General features: G+C 36.9%; 1 protein-coding gene across 6 annotated transcripts in view; it reads left to right on the top strand.

The window, feature by feature from the left end:
• Positions 1 to 15,957, top strand: part of ERC1 (ELKS/RAB6-interacting/CAST family member 1) — a 387,619-nt gene that overhangs the window by 156,180 nt on the left and 215,482 nt on the right. For all 6 annotated transcript variants that reach the window (XM_029204193.1, XM_029204191.1, XM_029204194.1 and 3 more), the window contains one exon: positions 11,822 to 11,957. In XM_029204193.1, coding sequence (XP_029060026.1) covers positions 11,822 to 11,957 — 136 coding nt within the window. The remainder of the gene's footprint in view (positions 1 to 11,821; positions 11,958 to 15,957) is intronic.

Below are 15,957 nucleotides of genomic sequence, written 5' to 3'. Positions count from 1 at the left end.
TTTGCTTTATTACATTTTTTTTTCTGATACAGAAGCACTAATAAATCTGCAGAGTTTGGTGTTTGCATTAGAAATCCAATTTACTCTAATGTGAGGTTTATTTAAATTAGATTCAGCATCCCACTTAGAAACTTTTATGTTTGGAGAATGACACCCATCTTCTGATTTTTCACATAATTTAGGTATCAAGGATTGCCTTTGGTTTATGAAAGTTAGGAATTTTCAGTGATGTAAAGAATAATAGAATAATATTGTATAACCTAAATAATTTATAAGAAACTTGGATTTACTATATTTCCTGATTTGTGGGAATATAAAAACTGGAATTTTAATGGATATAGATTTCATTTGGGGTTGTGTTTTGAAATTTATAAGAGGGATTAAAAGATGAGAAGAAAGGACATGTTTTCTTAGACATGTTTAATCTTTGAAAGCCCTAAAGTTCTTTTTATTCCTTATTCCTTTTACCTGGTTACTCTCCCTTTAAATATGCATCTCTAAAAACACTACTGTTAGTAAGATTTGTAGTTATCAAGACCTTGAGAATAGTAGCCAATCTGTGAGTTTAGTTTTTCTCTCCATAACTCACTCTTCTCTTTGCCACAAAATATACCCTTTCCTTCTTCATTAATTAATGAATTAATTTTTCTACTTATGAAAGCTCTTATTTGCTGGTCACTATTCTGGGCTCTGGGGACACAACAGGGAGCAAAACAAACAAAATCTCTGCCTTCAAGGAGTTTATCATCTAACCTCAGAAGACCAAAGCTCCAGCAAGGAGCGGACTTTTCCTCTGTAGGCTGGCAGAGGCGTTCTTCCACAGCTTGCCGGTACCTAGAAATTTCAGTGAGGAGGTTTCCGTTTGCGGTCTGGTTGAGCTCTCCTGGGAAGTAATACTTAACATACTCAATTAATGTGTGCCCCAGGATACAGAATTATTATAGAAAAGGGGCTTCTTGTTGAACTTCAGACTCTTAAGTCTGGTCTTCTAATTTTTGTGACCAGTATTAATGATAATGGCTTGAGAGCTTATTTGGATAGAAGGCTAGCCGGTTGTTTTGGATCCCAGGCTCCTAATTTCAGGTCCTAGAACTGTAGCGTAGATGGAGATGTAAAACGGAGAGGGAAGGCTAGCATAGTGTGCTGCTATTGGTACTATTCTGACAAAGGCAAGAGAACCAGGAACCAGTGTTGTTGTTATTTACACACACACAGACACACACACACACACGTATAGGTACATAAACACATTTTGGGGCCAGTCTTGTAAGTAGTTATAATATTAGGAGGAAACTTAGTTTTTCTGCCTTGTGATGGTCACTTTCATTTTCTTTGCTGTCTTTTCCAGACCTCATCTAGAACTATTAGTTCTAGGCTTTTACATCATGATTAAACTTAAATTTTGTGGGCTAGCAAGAAAACTTAACCTGTGTTTATAATGTTTCCAAGGGAACTACATTCTGATTTTTAAACAACTGGCTCTGTTAAAAAACTGGTGTATGATCTATTCGTAAGATTTGGAGCTGCTTGATTTTTTTTGTTTTAAAGTAAGGGTGTTCCCAGTTTGCTCAGAATTCAGGCCCAAGGTAGTTAGCCCCTGAATTAACTGTCTAAATTGCTAAAGCAGTAACTGTTAACCTCATTTTGGTAAGTGAGAGGAATCTATACTTCTATCGTTCAAGATCAAAATAATGAACTGAGCTTGAACACAAAGAATGGGGTCGTTTTCCCATTATGCCAGGAGTGAGATTTGGTCTGTGGTGTTATTTGCACGTGTGCATGTGTAAGAGAAAGTACTTCTCTGGTGGTATTTGGAGAATTTAGGGAAGATAGTTGCTAGGCTTAAATCCTCATGGCTCAAGGATATGACCTTTTAAGTTTTTTTATTTGCTTTTAAAGCTTACTACTATCTGAAATTTTATGTAATGAAAATGGAGTTATTTTTATTTTTTATAAATCTTTCAAAATGTGTTGGCAAGCTTAGAGTTTACAGGATATTTCCAACTTTGGGTCTGATATTAGTAGATTTAACTCTTTGTTTTCTTTAAAACTGGGCTTTACAATTAGGAGATGAATGCTTTTTTGTTATCTGCTTTTTCTGAGTGTTTTCTCTTTGACCAAAATTTTCTTTCCCCTTATTCATTTGGGGGAATTTGACCCTTTTTAATTGTTATCTTTTTTTGGGGAAAAAAAAACTTTACTGACCTCTCTTAGGTAGTAATTTCTCTGTCCTTTTTTTTTTTGTGTGTGCTTTTGTTATAGTATCTATCACATTCTGTCCCAAGACTGTACATTGTTGTGGGCCCAATAAATACATACGTTAAAACATAGGGACACAGCTTGTTTCTCATTTTACTGTCTAATCATCCCACATTTCTTCCCTTTTTATCTTCCCATCCCCCGCACATTCAGACCTTTCATCAAACAGATGGAGATTTAATAGTCCCTTATACCCTTGTTGTGATATTGAATATATTTTTATATTTGTTTCTCCTATATGTTTGTAATATGTTTACCATTGCACATATGCTTTTCTTTCGGTAAAAATATAAGTAAATGCATATGCATTAAGTATTCTTATTTAATATAATTCAATAGGATTACTTTTCTATCTGCAGGTTAAACAAAAGTATAGATAACCTCTCTCCTCTTCTGTCACAGTGAAATACCAATTCTAACTTGTATTTTTACATTTTAACATCACTGAAACTGGGATACGTGAATAAACAATGGCATGATTTAATTGGTATATATTTTTTTATTTCTTAGTAACACATAAAGTAATGGCGCATCTTCTTCCTTTGGTGAATTGATATTGAAGATGTGCACAAAGAGAGTGAATAAAATTATTTCAGTGACTGGGGGTGGAAGGAAGTATTTCCAAATTAACGTTATCTTCTCATGTATTCCATTTAAAATGTGTGTAACCAGATGAATATGTTTACTATTATAATTAGATATTTGACTGTTTTAACTGCATCCTGAAAGTTTATTTGCTTCGGTTGACCTAAAATTTTTTTTGACATTTTCATTGGGAAAGTGGGTTTTATGTTTGTGATTTTATATTGATATCACAGTATATTCAGGCATCTATGGCACAGTATAACCTGAGAATATAAACCTACATATTTAATATTCATATTTGTAAATATTTTTTCTGTAAAGAAATCCCAAATTGATCATTCAACTTAATGTCTTCAGAAATCTCCCATAGGGAAATTAATATTAAGCTGTATGTAGATTTGGCGTAAACTAGTATACAATTCATCAGGAAAATGGTTCCATAAAGCATTTTCTTACTTTTATTTATTATTTTTTTATTTTTGCGGTACGTGGGCCTCTCACCATTGTGGCCTCTCCCGTTGCGGAGCACAGGCTCCGGACGGGCAGGCTCAGCGGCCATGGCTCACGGGCCCAGCCGCTCCACGGCATGTGGGATCTTCCTGGACTGGGGCACGAACCCATGTCCCCCGCATCGGAAGGCGGACTCTCAACCACTGCGCCACCAGGGAAGCCCCATTTCCTTACTTTTAAATTTATAGTCATGTATCTTTGATCCACGAAGGACAGTGTCAGTGAATGTGGTCTTGACGTAGTTGGAACAGAGGAGAAATGAGTGTGGTGATTGTGTGTGCTTTCTTGAGGGAGGATGGGTTGTGTTTAAAAAAATGAAAAGAAAAAGGGAAAACGAGATGTTGCGAGTGTTATAACGGAAGGTGACTGGTTCTTTATCTGATCCTGCTGGCTTCAGCTTGCTTTCTTGGGGGGGCCGCTTGTTTCTTTCTTCTTCCTCCGAGATGAATTTCACTGATTTCATTTAAAAGAAGAATAAATCACACAGGTTTACATAGTCAATTCTATTAGGCCATCTTCCTAAAGTTTCTTGTGGGCACAGCACCTTATAATTTATTACAGTCTTGATAGAAATTTTGATGGTTACCTCAAGTTTTTACTTTACACTGGAAACATTAGAATTATATATAGTTATTCTATATGCAGATTTTTTTTCTCCTAAATTTATTTCCCAAGAGCTAAAGTTTGATGCCAAAGTGAAATAAGACTCCTGAACTGTAAATTAGTTAAAAAGATCCTTAAGGTTGCTCACTCTTGACAGGAATAAGCTTCATTTTTCTTTTTTCAGGGATTTTCTTGTGTCTCATATAAAGCTTTGCATCTATATGAGATTTCAGTGAGTGTCATTGTTGATCTAAAATTATTCTAACGTAATGTGTCATAACCAACAAAAATAAAAAAGAGCATTGTGAATAATCATTTAGGTAAAAAGTTGGCCTCTCTTTGACTTTGAACATTGTCTGCGTTCTGCACTGTTTTCCAAATGCCAAAGACCCGTGGATTTTTGTAGATCCCTTCAGGAATCTGTAAGCATCATAGGACATATAAAGTATGCCCAGGAGGTGTGTCAGCAGACCTACATTCTTCTCACGGATCCACCATGTATTCACTGTGTGGTTGTGAGGAGTTTTGTCTGTCATTTTGTTTCTCTGTTTTTCATCTATTTATCTTATATAATGGCGATCATAAATCTTGTTATCCTTGCCTTTCATTATTCTGAAAATGAGTTTTAAAAAACTCTCATTTTAGTACTGAAATATTAGAAAACATTAAAGTGCAAGTTGAAATGGTGCTTGAATTCAAGAAATAAACTTCTTGTTTTAGATTCTTAAAGTAAAATTTAGATCCTGAAGGTAAGCTGGATGGCACTGGCTGTTAGAAGTCTTAAGTATTTGGAGGACATAATATCGATACTACTTTCAATGAAATTGATTAATTTTTAGAAAGGGAAAACTGCTTGTTATGAAAAACAATAATGAACCTCAGGGGCTTTGTGCTACGGTAGGAATATGAAGCATGGCTACTTTGCATCTCTTTCTGCTGAGCAGTATTGGAAATGAAGTGAGGTTTATAGAACCATATATTCTTCATTATTGCTTTTAGATTGCACCATTGGGGGTGGATTTGATAGATTTGGAATGAGAAATAATGGGTGTAATTAGGAAAACATTATTTTCACATTTGAGAAAATTATTTCAAAATTTTCCAAATGAATCAGAGTTCTGTATTCTACAGAATAATTGAAGCTGTCAGTGTTTTTCTGCTTTTGCTCCTGGATAACTTGGGTCTAAGAAATGGACTGGGGTGGGTAAAGGAGTTGTCAGTTCTAAGATAGGTGTGTGTAGAACTAAGCTGACTGACGTTGTAGGATCACAGTTAGCTACTTAAATGAGAAGGGGAGCAGCTAGCCTTCTTTTCTTTTCCTTTGTGTTTAAGAAACTACTTTTTTCCTGCCCTAGGAAATGGTAAATTTTAGACAAAATTTGTTCCTTTAGAAACTTACATTAAGGTACAGTGGTGTAATCTAATATGAAAATACACTTGTTGAAAATCTGAAATTACTAATTTTTGTTGCCAGTGCAGAATCTGTGTGACTCCTTTCCCTTCTCTAATGCTGTGCTTTACATTTTGTCTATGTCCGTGAATAATATTGTTTCTGAATATTGCCCTCACTAATTGTTTCTAACTTTCTCTTTCACACTCTCTTCCTGGATTTGCCGTTTCCTTCAGTCTCACCTCAAGGTCAGTATGCTTGTCCTAAAACAAAGATATGCAACAGAACATTGTATACTAACGTTGCCTTGAATTCCTATAAGCAACTGAAATGATGGAACTTACCCCAGGAACGAGATGTCTAGAAATTCAGTTATGAGTGCAGAAAATGTCATGAATCTTAGATTTATCGGAAGAGTGGATTCATGGTTCTGTGCTTCAAAAGATAGAGTGGTCAGAAAGCGAGAATCAGACTGACCAGGTTTGGACCGAGAGAGAAACGAGGATGAAAGGAAGCCACTAGAGGAATGAGGAGGTGAAAAATATTGCTTTAATTTTATTATATTTTCATCCAGAGACATTCTGGCTGTTATATTTGTAGGTAAAGTGCAGCATGAAGGAGGGAGGGAACATTGCCACAGTCTGTGGATTTTTATAAGAACCTTTGAATTATTTCACGTACACAAACCTACACATACCCTTTCAGTTTGGGGTTTGTTTTGTGACTCTGCTGAATGGTAGAACTGGTGGTGACAAAAACAACCACCAGTCCTGCTGTTCATGTGTCAGAGGCTCAGTGGGAGAAGCTTTACAGGTTTTATTTCAGTTGATCTTCCCAGCAAGTATGTAGAGAGGTTCGTGAATTTCCACTTTTTAGGCAAGTAACACAAGTACAGAGTCCATTAAGTAACTCTAACTCATCTATCTTCATTAGTAAGTAAATTAGTAACGGAAGCTGGCAGAAAACAATCAGAAACATGCATTTTAAACGTTATTTATTTTGCATATGAGCCATGGCAATGTAAATTAAGCTGTGAGAATTTCTGATAGGGTTCAGAAAATATTGTTAATACCACATGCGTTTTATCTACCAGCTATTTTCTAATCATAACAACATCATATATGTTTACTGTTTATAAAAGTACTTGTCAGCATGTGGGTTACACAGGGCAGATTGTTACTCCGATGAGGGTCTGAGATTAGGGAACGTGATTTCTACATCTAGGGTGAACCAACTAGTTAGTGGTGGTACTTAGATTTGAAGCCAGATATTCTCGTTTCAGCCTCAGGGCTTTTTATATGATATGCACTCTAGCCTAGGAATCAGAGTCCCAGATTGCTCAGGTGTTCTTAGGTAGATTTCTCATCTGTAACTTTCCCATCTGTAAAATTGGAGTAGTTCTCTAATATCTGAAGGGTGGTCGTAAACTTTGAATGAGTTAATGCAGATAGCACTTGGAACAGCGTCTGGCACTAGGTGAGCAGTCAGTAAGTGGAGCTGTTATGATTACTCCTTTTTGCTTTTTTCATGGAGTCCTGTGCGGTCCAGGATACCATAGTACGGTGCCATACGTTTCAGGGTCTTTAAAACACTACACTGTGCTCTTGACTCCTGTCACTATTAACAGAAAGTGCAAAGCTGTGTATGTTATGTGTAGAAGATGATAAAAGAAGCCGTGTCCCTTCTGTAATGACATTTTCAGACTCTATTTTTCAGGTGCTGAAACTTCTATTCTAGGTAGAAAGATGAAGTTGAGGCTTTTTTTGGGAAAAAGGTTCTCTTTCCCAAATCTCTCTCCCTGATATTTCTTCTCAGTGCTTGACGATATTTCTGAAAAAGTCTTCTTACCTTTGACTCTTAAAAAATAAGCAGTTTGTTTGGGGCGTATGTTAAAAAAATAAATAAACTTTTGTTTCATAATTACTTATACGAATCTAATTCATGAAGGGGTTCTTAACCATCCTCTTCCTTCTCTCTACGTATCAGCAGTCTCAGAATGTCTCTCTTCGCTCATCCTTACCTTACATTTGTCAGTGGGACAAATGTCCCAGCTCTGTTCCGAGGCTAAACTTCCTGTTCATTCCTTCCCTCTGACCAGTTTTCAAAACCTTGTTCCATAAATTGAATCCTCCTCCTCCTTATTTCCCTGTTTCTCTTCGCTTTCTTCCCACTGACTCTCCCAAACATAAAACATATCCTGGTTTTCCCCATCCTTAAAAAGACATGGAAGCAATCCTTCCAGTGTCTTTTCGTTGGTTTCAATTCACTACAGTATCTTACTTTTACCTTTTACTTTTTCTTTTCTATTTATTTGCACAGTTTTTGAAAGAATCATTTATGCTTGATGCCTCCACGTTCACACTTCCCATTTATTTTCCAAAGCAATATAATTTGGAATCTTTTCTCAGTGCTGTGCTAAAATTGCTTCACTGGTACTCTGCCAAATTTAGTGGACTTGTCTGTCTCGGGCCTACCGGCCTTTCTGGTGTGTTAGATTTTTGACTCTCTCTCTTCTTTTTGGAGCTCTGCTTTTTAATAGTTTATGTGGCATTGTTTTCTGCTAGCTCTCTTACCACCTTGTTGACAGTTTTTGGCCTGTTTTGCTTTTCTTCTTTTACATGTTTCATAATTCTTGATGTTTCTCACGTTCTTTTAGAAAATTCCTTTTTCATCTCCATTATTGGTCACCTGACTTGTTACTACCAGAGACGCAGTTTTGTTGTGTTTTTTAAACATTTTATGGAACCCTACTTTGAATAGACCATATTCATTATAGAAGAAATCTTACAGTATTTACAATAAAAGTAGCAAGCAAGCATTTTAAAAGTGATTTTCCAATTTTCTACTCTAAATATTTTTTCCACATTGTAGTAAAACAGTTAGGGTACCACTTAAGTAATTCCAAGTCTGACCACAATTCAGCTTTAGGAGAAAAATATCATGAAGGCTTTTGCCTTGTATTTGGAGGACTTTCCTCTCTAACTTAAGCTTCAAGGGCTCTCATAGTTTTACTGGGAAGTTTTATCACTTTGTTCTGTATTTTGATTTTTGCATGACAGATTTTGATCTAAATGTCTCCAAACAAAACCTTATGAAATGCTCCAGAAGAATTTGTCCATGGAAGTCATTGGTGTAGACATAATTCTCTGAGTTACAAGTTAGGTTAATTATAATATTCTTAGCTGATTCATTTTTAGTTAACAGTAAATGCCATTAAACTATACTTATTTCTAAATAAGTTTGTTTTTCAAGTAATAAAAAATATAACAAGTTTTGTTTTTCCAGTGGCAAGGATCATTTTGGCTGTAATATATAAAAAACCCTCTTGTCATTCCAGATTGGAATTCAGTGCTTTTTTTTTTAATATAGAAGCATTTCACCATTTTAATTACAGTTTTGCCAAGTCCAGTTGAATAACTCATCAAGAGAATATAATTTATTGATGGTTTGAGATTGAATTGGATGTTTAGACTACTTCATTGTATGACTTTGGGCAAGGTACTTATTCATTCAGTGTTTGTTTTAGCCTATTTTGTGTTAATAGTGACAATTACCTGCAGTGTTGTGTTTTCGTGTCTCCACTGAGCTTTTCCATTTTGAATGGATTTGTTTCTGCTCTTCCTCCCCTGCCTTCCTCTGTCCGCCTTTCCATTCAGTACAGAGCAGAGATTTTATTTAGAGTGACGATGACTAAAGATTCACACTCTGTATCCTTAAACACACATCTCTTTAGTTCCTGTTCAGTGACATTAGCCCCAGAGAATGAATACAAAGAACGAATTCCATGTTTAGATGAAAAGACATGATTCAGTCCATAATTCATCTTTGATTTTTATTATATAGCAGCACCTTTGGCTAAAGGCAAGACATTCAGGAAGTTAGGCCTATAAATGTCATCTCTTTCACTCTTAGATCTAAACAGATTAAGCGCAATATTATTATTACCCATGTTTTATTTAGCAGTGGCCTTTGCAGACCTGTCTTCATGACAAATGTTTGGAATCTGTGGGATGCTTCCTACTAATTGTGTTAAGACCAGAGTCCCTGTATTGTTATGTAATAAAATTTAAATACTTTATGACTTGCTCAAGTACATTCCTGTTGTTATAGCCTGTTTCATCTAGTTTATTGAAAGAGTTCTACATTGATTTCTAAAATCACACTAGGTCATACAACCATTTCTCTGCACATTTTAGAAAACTTTTTTCATTATTGACTGATGCTACTCACTAAAACCTCATAAGATGTCATTCACAAAAAGAAGTCTAGTAGAATTGTGAGGGCTTAGTTATTTTCTTACTTTTCAGCCAAAGTGTTCAGGGCTCTATAGGCCAAGAGCATTTCTGACCCTGTGGGATCTATTTACAAGGAGTTCGACGTATGGGCAAGAGTTTATCATCTGAGAGAATGATCTGTTGTTAATTGCATTTTTTGCTTCCATTTGTCATTCTTTTGGCGTTCTTAAATACCTTTGTTGTTCAAGAGTATATTTCCTAATTTATTTTCCTCTCAAGCAATAATATTGCCTGGAGTTTTTTGTAGTAGGCCACATAAGCACAGTGTAGCCACACCTCTGTTAACTAACTTCTCCTAAAATAAAATAGTGTTACTGTTTTGGATGATTCATTGATAGAAATAAGTGTGTGAACACAGACTTGTGCTGATCTACCTAACTCTTCCACTGAAGAGTATTGAATTTCACGCCATTATGCGTTGAGAAGTGGTAAATGTTGCTTTTCTAGATAGCAGTCGTAGATAACTACCTGGTATTCTGTAGACGAGCTAAAGATGGCAAATTCAATAGAGAAGGGAGGAAAGACTAATGTTACAATTAGTCAAGATTTGAGTTTCTATAGGGTTGTCAGATTTAGCAAATAAAAATATGAGATGCCCAGTTAAAATTGAATTTCAGATATACACTGAATATTTTTTGTATTAATATGTCATAAATATTGGGACATACTTATACTAAAACATTATTTGTCGTTTATCTGAAATGTGAATTTGACTGGATATCCTGTATTTTATCAGACAAACCATGATGATGTAGTTTGGAGATAAAGCAACTTTTATAGAATGTGTTGAGAGGAGACCTCACCACAGGCTGTCATTACCTGATTTAAAGGATGTTAATTAAATATAGACCATGGTGGCTTGTATGGTCTCATTATTAGTTCAGTTTATTGATGCAACTCTAAGGCAGAGTTGAATGAATTCTAACTGTTGCATCCTTCCTTTGATTTGTTTCCATGAATCCCCTTCGATTTGTTTCCAAAAGTTTGGAAATCTGATTATATCATCTCCCTACATAAAGTCTTACACACTTAGGATAAACTGCACCTTCCTTGCTCAGCACGATATAATTATGTGGCTTTCGTTTACCTTTGGCTTCCTTTTCCTTTGTTCTGCTGCTCCAGCTTTAAGTTGCAGTCATAGTGGATGTAGCTTCTCCCAACGGGACACGTTCTCCTTTTATCAGGGCTTTAGTCCTGCTGTTCTCTCACCTAGTAACCTTTGGAAAGTTCAGAGGTAGATCGTTTTCCAGAAAACTTTTCCCGATCATCACGACCACCCCTGACCCCTTTTCTGGGCACTTTCTTATAGCACTTAGTATACCCTGTATGTGCTTGGATGCCTGGGAGGTGTTTGAGAGCAGGAACTATTTTTATTCATGGATTGATATTTCTCATGCCTGGTACATGAGAGAGGTGTTTAACCGAATACTTGTCTACCTAATGAGTAAGGAGACTGTAAAGAGCTTCACAGACTGTCAAAGCATAAACAAATGTAGATCCTCTTGCATTCCAGAGCCCATATTCTCCTGGGCAGTGCCTTAAACCTATTATTTGATTGGTAATCATGATTCCAGTCTGGTGAAATTAGTCTTCTTTACCTGTGACCTAGCACCTGGTCTAGTTTTCTTATCTGAGTGTGGAGGCAGTGGAGTTGGATAGGGAGCTTCAGAAGTAGATAGGGTGATCTGTTGCTTAAGCTGGGGCCCTGGATCTTTATGTGACTGTTTTATATACATATATGTTATATATAGCTTTTTGAAAGTTTCAAATATTTAATAACGGTAAAATTAGAGTTGTATTACAAATCTTTCTTAAATAGCCATTCTACAGTTTCACAGCATTGATGTCAAGAGGCTGTTTTCATATTTCCAGCAAAAATCTCTGAATTTTATTTCCTTTTTCTGCCATTTCACACTATCCCATGCCTTTTTTTGGTTTGTTTTATGATTTCATTGTGCTTCATAAAGTACACGCTTAAATACGTGCTCCCAAAACACCCTGGTTAACAGCTTGCTGCCATTGATGGGAAAGAGCACTGCAGTGTTGGGGGGATTGTTTTGCAGCAGGAACTCTTGCTGGTTCTCAGGTGTTTTTGGAGGTCAGTGGTGTAAGTCGGCGAATAAACATTCTTTCCTGTGCGTATATACGAAGAGCTTGATTTTCCTCCCCTTATCCACAGGCAAGTGAAAGACCAGAATAAGAAGGTAGCAAACCTGAAGCACAAGGAGCAGGTAGAGAAGAAGAAAAGCGCGCAGATGCTGGAGGAGGCCCGGCGCAGGGAGGACACCCTCAGCGACAGCTCCCAGCAGCTGCAGGTGCGCAGGGGGCCAGGCCCTGGGCGAGCAGGTTACCTCCCCGCTTGCACGCGGCTCACTCTCCATCCTCCTCTTCCTCTCTTTCTAACCCTGCCCGCTGCCTTCCTCTCAGACCAGCTGTTTAGCAGTAAAGGGATGGCCTTAAATAGAAAAGGCAAGTTTTATTCCACAGCTTTGTTTGGAAACCTCAGCAAAGGAGAAGGTCTGTCTCCTCAAGGGGATCCCGCCTCCTTGGTAAGTTCAGCGTCCGTGTGATGAGTGGGGTCTGTTGAGCTTCAGGTGGTCAGCGTAGCGATGGGCCATTTTCCTTCATTAAAGCGCATTGCCGGTCTTGGTTTGTGCCTGGCTTCCTTCTTGGTTCCATCTTCCTTTCCTTTCTCCCCCCACCTTTCGTACCTTTTCCCCCCTCCCTCTTTCTTTCCTTACTTTTAAAAAGTTTAGTTTAGAGAGTGTATTTCAGTCATACAGGATGTATTAAAACATACTTTTTTACTTCACTGGAGACATAATCGATGTTTGGACCTAATTATTCACAAGACTAAGTTAAACCAGACTCCGTAACAAGAGTAGCAGTGACCGTGTAAGTGTCAGCTGTGTGCCCAGTGCTTGAAACCAGGGCCTGGGCAGTCACTGTTTCTAACCTTCACTAGTCCAGAGGGGCAGATGGGTTTTGCACATTTTACAGATGAGGAAATGGTCTCAGAGAAATGGAATTACTTATACCTACATGCACACAGCTTTCGTAGTGGCTCGGCTGTGATTTTAACTGAGACTCCCTGGATCTCTCGCCTGTCTGAATGAAAGTTTAAGTTTAGAGAATGCCATAGACGTGGTGGAAATCTCTAAAACTCCTGCCAAGACTGCTAGCCGCTGCCAGGTTGTTTTTCTCTCATTATAGTTTCTAATTGGTATGGTAGTGTTTATGCCACATTGCATAGCCACAGAAATCTTTACTGGAGAGATTTGGAGGAGTTATCTGTTACGTAGAAACCATTTTTAGGCTTTATAACAAATTCATTTCTGACCTGAAAACCCGACTTTTTAATTCCCTTTTTCATTCCTCTTGTATATAACTTTGATTATAAAATACATACTCTGTATAGAAACAGTATAAATTTCCTCAAATACACCAACTTTTGAAAAAGCAGCATACCAGTTTTCCCTCACCCTTGCCAATAACAGTTGATACTATAAGTTTTCTTCCTCCGTTTTTATTTTTTAGTGCCAATCTGATGGGTGGAAAATATTGAATTTTTGTTTTAATTTATATTTCTCTGATTACCAGTGAGGAAGAGTATTTTTTCATGTCTTACGTTTTCATTTGTTTATTAATGTACTTAAATCTATCTCTGTCTTCCATGGTGGCTTTTTCCCTGTAGATTTTTTGCTTAGTTTATCCGCATTTTGAGAACATATAAATATTTACCTATAAATATTTTTAAGTTGTTTTGGGCTTTCATTTTTAACCTTTACTTTTTTTTTTTTTTGCGGTACACGGGCCTCTCACTGTTTTGGCCTTTCCCGTTGCGGAGCACAGGCTCTGGACGCGCAGGCTCAGTGGCCATGGCTCACGGGCCCAGCCGCTCCGCGGCATGTGGGATCTTCCTGGACCGGGGCACAAACCCGTGTCCCCTGCACTGGCAGGCGGACTCTAAACCACTGCGCCACCAGGGAAGCCCTACTTTTTAATTTAAATAATTTTAGGATAGTTTGTGTTGTGAGGGTCTTATTTTTTTCTTCATTGCTAACAATTTCACTAGAGTATTTATAGAAAATTATTTCACTGCTCATAAGTTTGAATTGACATCTTTATGGTTTATGAAATTGTTTAATAATTAGGCTGTTTCTAGGATTTCAGTTCAACCTGCTTTCTGGACTAGGATCACATTGTTTTTAATTATAGAGAATATTTATTTGTTTTATAAGACAAGCCCTTCTTTATGGCAGCGCCTTACCCATTTCATCTGTCTCATTCCCCCCACCCCCACCAGATAATGGTTTCTGCTACCAGTCTGTCTTTGTAAACCGAAGCGTGCCCTTTTAATCTTCTGTCAGGTGTTACAGTAACACCAAAAGTGCTTTCATAGGTCATCTCTTGTTTCCTCTTTATATAACCCGACAGATAAGTGAATCAGATTATTTGTTTATATATTACATATAGACAAAACGAATTTAGAGTGGATGAGTGACTTTTCCAAGGTGTCTCAGTAAGTGACAGATATTCAAGTTATGAAAAATGATAGCTGATGGCCATATGCAAGATACACATGGATGCACTTCATTCAGATATGTGAAAAGAGCACTGGACTACAAGCGGGACACTTTGGATCTGATCTCAGCTCTTTTACTCACTAGCTCTGCTACTTGTTTCTTAACTGTGTCATTGCAAATGACAACCCAGTGGTGGTGAGTATCCCTAGGACCCTATTGTGATCTCTAAATATGAGTCCCCACTGAAAGACACTAGGGATTCTTGGAGAAATGGCTAATGGTAGAATCCATGGGGGAGTAGGGGAGTAGAAAAGCAGTTGTTTGAAGATTTGTATTTTTAAAAGTTCTCATTATCTGAATTTGTTTTTGTTTTAAATTTCTGAATGTACATATGGGTCCATTACTGATGTTTTCATGAAATAGGTGAAGTGAAGGGAAGGAATTAGTGTAGTATTTCCAGTATGGGCGTAATAGTAATTCGAGGATTAAAAAATATTTTTTATCATGTTAAAAAGAAATGCTTTATAACTAATGTTTTGAACTTTGATGAGTAATGAATATTTAATCTTTATCAGATGCCACCTTGGCTCCCAAAGATTAATTATGCTTATCACGTTAATAAACACACAGTGTACTTTCATTTATTTGTGAAGAGTAAAGCTTGGTTTAAACTAGGAGGTTCGTTTTTGCCTTTCGTTATTCAGTGACTACCAGTTATGGTGTTAAGTTCCTTGGTGGCCTCACTCTTACTGGTTACAGTTTGTCACAAAGCAGTGGTATTACTTTTTCATTTAACTTTCTTTATTCTGAAGAATAATATACATTTTAAAAAGTACATAAAGCACACACACACACACTCACATGCACAGTGTGAATAATACATGTAAAGTGATTGTCTCAAGGAATTGGAATACTGCTGGCATCCCAGAAATCATTTATGTATTCCTTCCCAATCATCATTTCTTCCCTTCCTTCATTATTGTGACTTTTATTGTTCTTTGCTTTTCTTTACAACCTGTGTATATATTTTTAAAAAGTATAGATTCGTTTTACATATTTTTGCTTTACGTAAATAGAGTGATCATATTTATTCTTCTGTGGCTTCTTTTGTTCAACATCATGTGTGAGGCTTATCCTTGACGGTTGTGCGTAGCATTTGCACACTCGTTGTCCTTGCTCTTCTGTGTGATTTTTCTTTAATTCAAAATCCCATGTTTTATTTTGAAAGTGTTGTGAAAAGGTATCTTCATTTTGTTCTAATTTTCCATTTTTAAAAATACTTCAGGTGGAAATAAAAGTATTTCTTTTTGGCATAAAGTGAGTTTCGAGATAAGTTGTTACTTTGTTCTTGGCTCAACGTATTAAAAGTGTCCTGAAGAGATTAAAGAGATACCTTACATATGAAATGAAAATGCTACCTGAGAATAGAGGGAATTGCGGGATCTCACAGGCTCTAAGCACTGCTGCTGTTTAGCATGGCCTTAACTGTGAAGGCACTCGACTGCATCCTGTTTGTACTTTCGTGATTTGAACAGTTATTACTATGATCTACATTAACTAGTCTCAAACTTTTTGGTTTTAGAAGCCCTTTTGTGCTCTTCATAATTTGTAAAGTCCCCAGAGCAATTTTTTTATGTGGGTTGTAATTCTCATATACATATGCAGGTACTTACTGCCCCAGCTCTCCAATGTCTAGATGTATCTAAAGACACATCTCCAGCACTATAAAGATACATATACAGCTGACCCTTGAACAACACAGTTTTGAACTCGAGGACCCACTTATACA

The sequence above is a fragment of the Monodon monoceros genome, unplaced genomic scaffold (assembly GCF_005190385.1).
Source record: "Monodon monoceros isolate NGI ecotype Baffin Bay Population unplaced genomic scaffold, NGI_Narwhal_1 Super_Scaffold_6, whole genome shotgun sequence".
Taxonomy (NCBI): domain Eukaryota; kingdom Metazoa; phylum Chordata; class Mammalia; order Artiodactyla; family Monodontidae; genus Monodon; species Monodon monoceros.
The sequence above is the reverse complement of the archived record's forward strand: the minus strand, read 5'-3'. Positions and strand labels throughout refer to the sequence as shown.